Source organism: Carassius gibelio, chromosome A8 (assembly GCF_023724105.1).
Source record: "Carassius gibelio isolate Cgi1373 ecotype wild population from Czech Republic chromosome A8, carGib1.2-hapl.c, whole genome shotgun sequence".
NCBI lineage: Eukaryota > Metazoa > Chordata > Actinopteri > Cypriniformes > Cyprinidae > Carassius > Carassius gibelio.
This window is the reverse complement of record NC_068378.1, coordinates 12,398,682-12,410,085: the sequence shown is the minus strand read 5'-3', so window position 1 is coordinate 12,410,085 and position 11,404 is coordinate 12,398,682. Positions and strand designations below refer to the sequence as shown.

At 36.9% G+C, this 11,404-nt stretch overlaps 1 protein-coding gene across 1 annotated transcript; it reads right to left on the bottom strand.

Moving 5' to 3' along the window:
* Positions 1-982: 982 nt before the first annotated feature.
* On the bottom strand, positions 983-4,347 carry LOC128018040 (uncharacterized). The gene is made up of 4 exons (XM_052603433.1): positions 3,832-4,347; positions 3,305-3,457; positions 2,455-2,556; positions 983-2,011 (listed from the first exon to the last, which is right to left on the bottom strand). The coding sequence occupies exons 1-4, from the start codon at positions 4,174-4,176 to the stop codon at positions 1,703-1,705; spliced, it is 909 nt and encodes a 302-aa protein (XP_052459393.1). The 5' UTR covers positions 4,177-4,347; the 3' UTR covers positions 983-1,702.
* Between the last annotated feature and the right edge of the window lie 7,057 nt (positions 4,348-11,404).

The window sequence follows — 11,404 nt, the reverse complement described above, 5'->3', positions numbered from 1 at the left end:
TTTAAATAAAACATAAACAAGGAAAATATCAAACCCATTAATCTTTCATTAAGCGCGCCTGGATAAAAAAGAATCGCTTAAAGTATCATTCGTTACCATCACTGCGAGAGCACAGGCCCCCTGCTAACTTCAAAGGCTTTCTCAAAGAAAAAAAGAGAGGATAGAAAGAGTGGATGAGAGAAAGAGAGAGAGAGTCAGTTAGCTAGCTGCTTGCTACTTTGTTTGGCAGCGAACCAGTTTGTGGTCGCGTTTTTATCTTCTGAGAGAGAGAAAGACACAGAGTGAGATTGTTAGCCTAGTAGGAACATTATCAAGACAATTCCTTACATCACACACCCTCTAAACAAAGCACGGCATATAGTGCCCAGTAGCGACAAACAGTCTGCCAGTGTCGCCATCACAATAATGAACTGTTAATTCTAGAAAATATATATTAATTTTTGTATTGCTTTGGTGACCTGCATGTTTTACAATTCCATTTTTTTTTTTTTTTTTTTTTTTGTGGAATTACACAAAATGTGTTCAGAGGACAATTCATGTGGCTGTCTTCCTGCACTGTAAGAAAAAATACACCATATCTACTCAATAAAAATGAGGCAACAGATTACAAGCAATATTATTAATTAAATTTCACAAGGTTTGGTATTGAGTAAATTTTAATTAAATGAGACCCTTGATAGTTATACATTTAATATGAGTAGATTTGAATAGAAAACGGTACAGAATTAATTATAATCTAAACAAAAATATTGAGTTGATTTGAAAAAGATAAACTCCCTAATGTGTAAATAGTACTAATAAGAATTAATTAGATTCTACATATCATAATTGAGTAATCATCATCTACATTAATCTGCACACTGATTTGAATTTAATCAATGCAATTAATTAAATCTAAATATTCCTTTCTTATAAATATGGCCAAGAAAGTACAGATTTTAAATACTCAAGAATTTATTAATAATTCACTTCTGTGCTTTAAACACATTGCAGTACATCATTTAACACTGCAACCACAGTTACATTTCAAACCAGACATTTGAAAAAGGAGAGAATGCTGACTTTAAACTATTTTGTAAAAACAAAAATAAATGACACAGAATGGTGATGTGTCCATAAACCAGTTTGCATGCTTTATGACCTCACTTAGCCACTAAATTGAATCAATATTGATCTTAAAGAAAAATCCTCCAGACGTGTATGTACCAAAACAAAAGCAGAAAATTGAAATTTGTACGAAGTAAAAAAAAACATTTTGTACCTTGAAATAGAAATCTCGCTGACATTCATGGGATAAGAGTCCAAATCAGTGCTAACTTTCAAACATAGGACTTTCAAATTTTTGCTAAATTGTGTAGCAAAACATGTACACTCCAACTACGGTCTCATTTTCAAGCCAGAAGTTTGCTCATGCATTAGAAACCAGAAATTTGAAAAAGGCCAAAATGCTGACTTCAAACTATAAAAAAAGAAAAGAAAAAGAAGAGCAATGAAGATCTTAAAAGGAGAATACTCCATAATGGCATGTGCCAAAACATAAATAATAAAAGTGCAAATTGAACAGAATAAAATACATTTGTACTTTGAACTTACATCAATTGAAATGTCACGACATTCGTGGGACAAATCAGTGCAAACTTACAAACATAGCACTTTTAAACATTGTGTAGCACAAAAGTCTGCACAGCAATACAGTCTCATTTCAAGCCTGAAGTTTGCTCTTGAGAGACTGGACTTTGCTTGAAAGCTTTGAATCATCCAGTTCCAAGAAAAGTTTTTGGAAGACCTCAAAGGTGTACTTTAGCTGTGTGGGATAATCAAGATTCAGCGCGTAGGTCAAGCCAAGGAGGAGAGAGCAAGCCCTTGCAATATCTCCAAGTCCTGTGATGACTTCCACGCCCTCTATGACGATCGCAATGTTTTTTGGGCTGTTGCTTGTAGAAGCTCCAGGCTTTGGTGTCACAGTAATGGCCATTATGAGCTGTTCAAGTTCCTCCAAGTTCTCCTTGTCCTGCAACATGAAATTGTCATTGTCTTTAAAAATAAAAACTGTCAGAAATATATTGCAAGCATATCACATTACTAGAAAATACATTCATTATTGTTTTCATAGCTTATAAATATATTTTATTAGATTTTATTTTCTCGCAGGCCTTGGTGTCAAATTGGTCTGTTGTTTTGTTTTCTTCTCCATTTTGATGTTTTTGTAAAGGGTCCATGCAGGTTACAATAAGTCAAATTTAATACCTTTAAGACATTTTAAGACCATAAAGATGTAAATTTAAGACCTACACGATGCATTACCAAAAAATATTCGGATAAAAAGAAATTCTGAAGAAAATCATCATTAATTTAATTTACAGATAAAGGTCACATATCTAGATCAAGCACCTCCTTGAGAAATTAAGCAAATATGGTCCTTGAATTAAGTTAATGTAAATTAAGTTCACCTACGTTGAATTCTTTGATGAGATGTCCCCCTTGTTCTCCAAGGTATTCTATAAGACACCGGAGAACAACCTCTCTGGTCCTCTCAATCGAAGAGTGCACTGAGTCCTGGGGAGGAATGCAACAACTGATAAGTCAATCACTAAAAAAAAAAAAAAAAACTGGATGTTTCTGTAATTTAGAAATCTAAACACATGATGCCTATCAATTCTGATCATACTTTACATGCCTGTTTTACTTAATGTATAAAGCTTCGTCAGACCACAAGGCAGAGCTTCATAATGGCTTTAAAATAGAAAATGTACTGTTTATGATTTTGCGATAATCCATTAGCCCTTCCACACATGCACTGCAAGCCTGAAATTATAAACACATCACCTGAAGGAGATGAATGTGTGAACACAAATGTTTGAATCTGACATTAAATGGATTTAACCTGGACAGCTCTATAGTACAAAGTCTGTGTCATTTCTGAATTACCCCATGTGTGAATACAACAGTGAATCATCCGGAGGATTCACAGTGAGCGATTGGAGGTATTAAAAGGTTTAACCATGTTAAAAAGTTTTTTTGGGGGAGTTTTTCCTCTAAGGGCAGAGGCTGTTGTCATGGTGCTATGTACATTGACATTTAAAGCCCTTTGAAACTAAATGTTTGCAAAATGTGCTATACAAATAAAATTGCCTTGCCTCGGATCAATTTGTAAAACAAAAAGCAGCATCTTAAAGGCATGAGCTGTTATTTTTTCCTCTTCTAAAATAGGGCAGCAGCTCTGGAGGACAATTGTCTATCCTTATTCATATAATTAGGAAATCTTATGGAACAAAGCTACTTCTAATTTTGAAAATTGCTGTACCTGCAGCAGTTCCATTATGATCTCCAGTCTTCTTCCAAGTGCTCCACCTTTGGCACGAAATAGCATCAGTAGCTTGGGAGTGTGACGGTCTAACGCAGACATAAATTTCGGTTCCAGAAGTACAGTAGTTGTTCTTTGAAATTCTGCATTGATCTGTAACAAAAAGGCAACAATAGAGTCAAAGGTATCACATCCATTCTTAGCCTCTTAAACCCCTTTCATATAAATTGTCTAACATTCAATACTTTTTGCCACTGTCAGAGTACTAAAGTCCCCCTCCACAATATTTGCATATTTGAACATTCTGGAATTGTAAATGAAGGAGAGTTAGATGTAATTTAAAGGATTTAATGACATTACTGAAACTTTGTAGAAAAAAAAACGTTAGACAAATTATTAATCAAAGTAATAGTATTTTTTTACATCTTGAAGTCAATTTGACAAAATTATTTCGAAGCAATCCCTTACAGGGTTGTCAGTTTCACATTTTCATCATTTCTTAACAGGAATTACACATTCCAACTTACTTGAGAAGGGTCAAACAGGGCAGGCCAGCGGTCCTTCATGGCTCGAACAGTTGGACACAGATTGATGATTTCATGTCGTCTGAGGGCAAATGTTTTGCTCATTTGGTCTTTGACTACATTTTCGTTGTTCTTCTTTTTTGACTCTGTGACCAGCTCTTCCCTTACTTTCTCCAAGCTCTGCTCATTTTCACCAGCTGGGTAGGGTGGCAGATAATTGACCTCTGCCCTTTTTGCCTTTTTTACATTTTTTGCAGACTTCCTGTCAGCAGGGCATTTATGTTTTAGAGCATTGCATGTAACATCTGGAATACCAAAGCCTCTTAACTTGGTTCTGTAGTTAGCCATCTTGTATTTAATACTATTCTGCCAACCAATGACGCCTGAAGAGCTGCCTGGATCCTTGAGACATGGGTGTGCCTTGATAAGTGCTTCAGCGACAGAAAGACGATTCTGGAGTGATGGATAGGGAGTGTATGTATAAATGGACTGAGCTAACTTTTCAAGTATATCGGACTTGATGTTAGGCATAGTCAGCAGTGTGCCCTCTTTTCTATAAACTTCATTTGCTCTTTCAAGAATCATTTCGGTTTCAACAGAGAATCGTGGAATAATGAAATCAGTTGGCCATGGTTTCTTTTGTAGGCTGCTGCTTGCTGAAATGATGGCTGAGCTTTCAGATGATGACTCACACGAGCCACAAGAGTCTTGTACAGTGGAACTTGTGGAGGCAGGATCATGGGATTGCTCTGAGGTGAAACTTTCATCGTAGCTGTCATTGAGTGGTAATGGGTACAAACTGAGAACAACTGGATTGATTGTCACAACCTTAATTGTGGCCTTGTGGGTAATTTCAGCAGTGGAGTTGAGAGTAAAAAAGTCACCAAAATCTGGATCCAAATACTGCAGGCTGAAGTTGTCGGTTATACTTAATGTCTGTTTGATGGCCAAGTTCAGCTCCTCCATTGTCTCTGGTATTCCGGATGGAAGAGTCAGTTTCTCTATTCTGTGCCCAAAAAGGACCCGGAGCATTGCTGAATCCATGTCAGGTGGCCTAGTGAGAAGAAAATAGTCTTTAAAAAAAATGAAGTTTATACCTCCATTAAGCAACAAAATTACTCAAACCCTCAAAAACAAGTGATGTGTGGGCATCCGTTATTTGTAAATAAGCCAATTCACAAAATCACCAACACCCTACAGTTTATGATAGAGGGAAAAGATAGAATCTACAATGTACAACAAATGTAACGTTTCAGTGTAACCACACGCATTCCTGCAATTCTGTAAGCTGCAAGTGGATAGACATCTTGAAGGCTGAGGTGATGAACAAGATTCACTTCATTACAGGTCTCCAACAGAAAAGATCTGAGGTGCTCCAAGTACCAAGCATTGAGTTTCTTGACAATGAAGTAAAGGCTGCTTTCCAAGATCAACATCTGTATGATCTCTACAAAGTCTGGAAGCCCTCCTGTAGAACCATACGTCAAGATCATCCCAGCTGAATACCTTGTTCCATGGTATGTCAAAGTGTTTGACAACTGTACACTTGTTAGAAGAGGGAACAGTTTCTTGACAGACTCCTGGATGTCAACATGTAGTACTTCCAAAGGCAAAGATGACACTTTGCTGGTTACCAGGGCAGGCTTAGCCATATTTCTTTGCCAGTTGTAAGCCATCATCAACTGATGTTTTGTTGAAAGTGATGCCAAGACATTCCTGAAATTGCTTGAGAACCTCACAACACGCTTGAAAAACTTATGCTTGGCCTCAAAGCGCATAGTCCACAGTCCAACTAGAGGACCAAATGCTTCTATGAGCGCAGGATAGTGCTCCAAAAAATGGTGTTTGGGTGTCAATCTTAAATCAGGGAAAACTTCTTGCAGTCTATGACGATGCTCAGATATTTTTTGGTCAAGATAAGCAACACTTTCAACGGAGTGGAGAGGGGCCACAGAGAGCTCTACAATGTCCTTAAGGGTCATGAGAATTTGCCACGCTGGATCATCAGAGGGTATCCTTGGGCCAATGAGTAGTGGCAGTGACCTTATGAGTGCCCAGTTCTCATGACCATTTCCTCCTATAGTACCACGACTACCAAAATTTACTGGGATGGGTTGAGGGCGGTCAAGATTGTCTGAAAACTCAAATGGAAATTGCTTTATTAAGTCATTAACTTCTGATAATGTGAAGTATTTGTTCTTAATGAAAGCATTCAGACAGTGTGCTAATTCTTTAGGGACAATGCCTTCAAATAGGTCATGGAGTATATCAGGAGGGTAACCTCTAACAAAACTGAAGTGACTCAGCTTCTTAGTCAGTGGGCAAGTTTTCTTGACTCCATAGCAATGAGGCAAGGTGGGGTCATCTTCTAGAGTTTTGAGATGCAAGTTATGAGTTTCCTCAGTCCGGGGTGGAAATTCCCCACAGCGTACCTCCTTTTGAGAGTATTCAGATTGAGATCCTAAACAGAACCTGCAAATGTATGGACCAGTGAAGTTTTCAACAAGTCCACCAAGAGAGTGTGCACCAAGATTGTCTGCTGCCACACAATATACTGTGCCTTTTATGTTCTTTCCAGCACAGGCAACAAAAACTCCTTCTTGTTCCAAAACAGACAGATCTTTCAAGAGAGGCTCTAAAACAATATCATAGCCGAATCGTTTAATATCAATGGCTTTGCAGAGAATGGCCAAGTTTATTGCAGAAAGACTAGAGCGCAGTCCAGGTGGTACATTTGCCAGGATCCAATAAACTGCAGTGATCTTGTGTTTCTTACGTGACGTCCCTAAAGGGTTGCAAACCTCAAAATCATCAGCATAGAGAATTAATGCTATTCTTGGTTCATCCACAGCAAAAAATGGATTTTGTTTGAAATTTTTCCCATCTTGAAATGATTCATACTGAGTGGATGAGATTTTTTTTTTCAAAACCTCATGTGCAATATCCTTATTGGTCAATATATGCTCCAAGGTCTGAAGAAGGGGCACATATTGAAAGCTGAGATTCTCCTGTGAATCAAGGATGTACTCTACAGGCTGGACAAATTCAAACTGTTTCTTGAAATACTGCCTTCTCTTATACACAGAACCAAAGGGCCCATCTTCTCCCAGTGCCTTGCTTGTAGGGTGTGACTTGCATATTTCCAACACCAATTCGTTAACAAGGTCCTCCTCCACAGCACAATTGTACTTTTTCAAACTGGTATTGACAAGCTGACGGATTACTGGAGCAGAAGCGGTATATATAAAATAAAGCTCCTCAACCAAATCATCAATACATTTTCCAGAAACGTTGTGTACACTTTCCAGCTTCAAGAGAAGTGAGCCAATTCTTTGGTGAATTTCTTTTGATATATCCACTGGAGGATTTATACTGGTATCACTATCATCACAATCACTATCACCTGGGGGTAAAGGATCAGTTTCATTTGGTAAAGTTTGGTGTTCACCAATGACATTTGGCTTTAAGTCTTCAAGTGAATGAGGGTTGTGCTTTCTGCTTTTGTGCACAAAAAATGTTCCATATATATTGGTCTTAAATGTACATCCAACAAAAACACACTCTACGGTTTCATGACTCCTTAGGTGATTCCCAAGGTGTTGGAAATATTCTTTTTCAGTGGGATATTTAGCGGAGCAAATAACACATGTGAAAGAGAGGACTACACCTGTCTGCTTAGCTTCATCCTCTGTATGATACCTTGACAAATGTGTGCGGAGGGCACTTAATGTTTTAAAGGAGCATGGACAATAATAATCAAGACAAGGTACCGAATTTCCAATCTCAAATGTCCTGTGCAGTAGTCTGTAATGCTGCAGAAGATCACCCCTTGTTGTCGCTCTGAATCCACAGACTTTACACTGCCATCTCATTTGGCGGCACCTAAGGAAAACAAGTTTTAGATATTAAAAGTGTCTGTCAGTTTCACATTTCTACAGATAAAAATCATCCCTGTGTGAAAGATTAAATGAATTTAATGCAAAATATTTACATATTTAGATAAATCCTGGATTTTTTAATTGGGGAAAAGGAGTTGATGTCATTTGAAAGGATTAGTTCACCTCAAAATTAAAACTTCCTAATTATTTACTCACCCCAATGCCATCTAAGATATCCATGTCTTTATTTCCTCAGTGGAAGAGAAATTAAGTTTTTTGAGGAAAACATTTCTGGATGTTTCTTCAAATAATGGACTTCAATGGGCTCCAATGTTTTGAAGTCCAAATCAATGCGGTTTCAAAGGTGTTTTAAGTGCTTCAACGAGTTGTGGACGATCACAGCTGAGGATTAGGGGTTTATCTAGCGATACGATAGGTTATTTTCTAAAAAAAAATTATATATATTTATTTACTTCAGCACAATTATTCGTCTTGAGCCGGTTACTTAAGGGAAGCACTGGGAACTATATCTTCACTGAAAGGTCATGTTCGATGGGGCCTGCGGAAGTGCCAATAGATAGAAGTACCGTTGCTAAACAGTGGGGTGGTACTTCCGCCAGCGCCTGCACTGTTAAGCGTGACCTTTCAAAGATGACGTAGTTCCCGGTGCTACCTATTAATATATTATAATTATGCTTAAGTATATAAATATTTTTTTTTTCTTTAGAAAATAACCGATTGTTTTGCTAGATGAACCACTAATCCTAAACTGTGATTGTCCACAGCCCGTTGAAGCACTTAAAACACCTTTGAAACCGCATTGATTTGGACTTGTTTTACTCAAAAAACTTAATTTCTCTTCCACTGAGGAAATAAAGACATGATTATATTGGATGGCATTGGGGTGAGTAAATTATAAGGACATTTTCATTTTGAGGTGAACAAATCCTTTAAGGATTTCAATGATATAAATTAACTTATTTTGTGGAAAACCATATCAGAGAAATTATTATTTCAAGTAACGTTACTCAAAAAAAAAAAAAAAAAAAAAAAACGATGGCAGAGTGCTCCGAGACCTAGATTGCACTGAAGTCCTAGATTGAACTACCTGCCCCACTGAGTAAGCTAAAGGCGCCGAAAGCACAGAAGTTCAGGCTCTAAATCTAAAGTCATGCAGAACTCCCCAATAAAAATACACAAATTGAAATAAGCTTTCGGGACAAGTAAAATTATGATATTTTAAAGAAAAAAAGTGACGGTAGGGGCCACTGTTTGATTCAACAACTATTTTGTGTTTAAATTTGGACTTATTTAGGCAAAAATGTAACTTAAATGACTAGCTAGCTAGTTAAAAAGACATTAATCACCAGTCATCTTTATGTTAAATGGCCATTTCTTCCAATGGAGTTCGGCTCACGAAACTCCAAATATCCAAATACAGTATTCTGTTACTAAAATGTTTTTAGAAACTTTTAGCGTAACGTTGAGAGAGTTTTTGCCATCTGAATTTGAATTCCTTCCCTCCTGCTAGTTACGTTCGCTGCTAGCCGCTAAGGACGGACATTACCACAATAAAATTAACAGATGCATGGAAAGAAATAAAATTGCGGCTCTAAAACGTAACACTGTTAATAGACTGACTTCACGTGGATTTAGCTAAGTTAACTTCACATTTGCAAGTTGCAACAAAACGGTGAAAAAACAGAGAAGTTACGTTACCTGCCCTGGGAAGACGAGCTCCACACACGAGGAGTAAAGCCAGCGGAACTGCGTCGAGTGCCGTCTGAAATATACGATGCTCTTCCAGCGATAACCACAAATATTTCGCTTTATGGAACCTTAAAATTAAACCCAATGTAATTATTTACGCAATTTCATAAAAACATACTGAGGATATTATATTTACACGCAAAAGATCTAGGAACCAAGACAGTGAAAATGCTAACACACATCCTTCAAAATAAAAGTTTGATTCGATACATAAGAATTCTTCCAAAATGCTGTTAATATTATAGCGCCTTCCGACAGAAGTCAACTTTGTGTTGCTGCTCAGTCTCTTTTTCTGTGGTAACTCATTTTATATTGTAATATACCACTAAGTACATGCGTTCTTCTTACTAGCCCAGTGATAACAAAATAAGTTTTCTTACCTGACTCAACCAGTTAAATTTTGCAAAATGAGCAATGTAAAAGAAAACGAACATTCACTGTCTGTAGCCTAACGTTACTCTCTTCAAATGTCTTGGGTCAGCTGACTTAAAAAAAAAAAGGCGCACTTTGACAGGAAGTGCTTTTCAATTAAAATTTGCCTGATTACATTAATTTGAATTCACTCAATATTCTCTCCATTTGGGATTAGGTAAATATAATGCTTAAGTTTTATTTAACTACAATGGGTAGATTTTATTCCAACCATTTTTATTTGAAATTTAATTAAATATTTGCCTCAAAATCATAAACACAATTATATTGAACACAATTTAACCAAAAACATTAATTCAAATCTACATGACCACAGAATCATTTCTTACAGTGTGCATGTGTGTGTGGCTTTAATTTACTGACCTCTTTTTGTACCTCTTGTTATAATTTCCTCTATTAGCTCAGCCTCTTCCCTTTTGATTTAGAGTTTTCAGTCAGGAGGGATCTATTTTTCATTAAGCTTGCAGCATACAAACGTTGCTGTGAACAAAGTTAGAGAAGTGTGTTTCAAATTAATTCTGCCATTAATACAATGTGCAAAGTGCATATTTTGAAGGAGTACAGCCTTATTTATTTATTTTTTTTTATTTTTATTTTTTTGCAAAGCTCCACATGCATACATGCTGCATAAGTAATCACAAAACATATTTTATACCATGATCGAAAAATAACAAATAATTGGAAAACAACTTTTTTTTGCATTCATTCATTCATTTATTTCCCCCACACGTTTCAACATTTGATTTGTTGACCCTATTTTAATTAAATTTTAACTGAACACATGTACATATGTATTTCCATGTAAGGACTAAAATAATTCTTCAGTCAATATCTAATAAAAACATTTTTTTTTTCTTATTTTACATGCACTTTTCAAAATTTTGGTTATATTTTAATATTTCGGTTTGTATAATGCAGTAACCTGGTCACTATAGGTCTGAATCTCATTGTTATATGGCCTTTTTTTCTTATCTGTCTATTCTGAATAAATAGCAAGTCAACCCATCCATGTCTCACCACTTCTGATAAGTTCAAGAGTTATTTGTTTTTTAAAACCTCACACCAGACTACACTGGTTACGCATATTTTCACAATCACTGTTCACTTACAACTCAGGCCTATATTTTGCTGCAAGAGCAGCTTGAATTTAGTCGCATGAGCCATACCTCTTTCTCTACAGTGCTTCCCTTTGAACATTTGTCTTTCATTAAAAATGTAAATCAGACCCCCATCCTCACATGACTCTCACCCGCCTTTCAACATGTTATGCGTTGCAGCTGTAATGGACTGGAAGCTGGGTTTCTTGCTTTGATTTGGCTCACAGAGCAGAGAATGGGCAAACGTTTCAGCTATCACACCTGTGCCAGTCTGATATGAGCTGCTTGGAGTGCCCGCTTTGTACCTGTGCCAGACTGGGAGAGATAGGGGCTTGAGCAGTCATAGTCCCTGCTGCTAAAGCGGGTCAGGTTATGATACTCTTAAGGTGAAGAAAGTGA

What these genes read in the sequence shown, in the direction of transcription:
- LOC128018040 (XM_052603433.1), bottom strand. Translation starts at nt 4,176, where the DNA reads ATGGCTAACTACAGAACCAAGTTAAGAGGCTTTGGTATTCCAGATGTT. An exon ending in TCATAATGGAACTGCTGCAG is followed by an intron (nt 2,557 to 3,304) that starts GTACAGCAATTT and finishes ATTCCTCCCCAG; the next exon opens with GACTCAGTGCACTCTTCGAT. An exon ending in ATCTCATCAAAGAATTCAAC is followed by an intron (nt 2,012 to 2,454) that starts GTAGGTGAACTT and finishes TTCATGTTGCAG; the next exon opens with GACAAGGAGAACTTGGAGGA.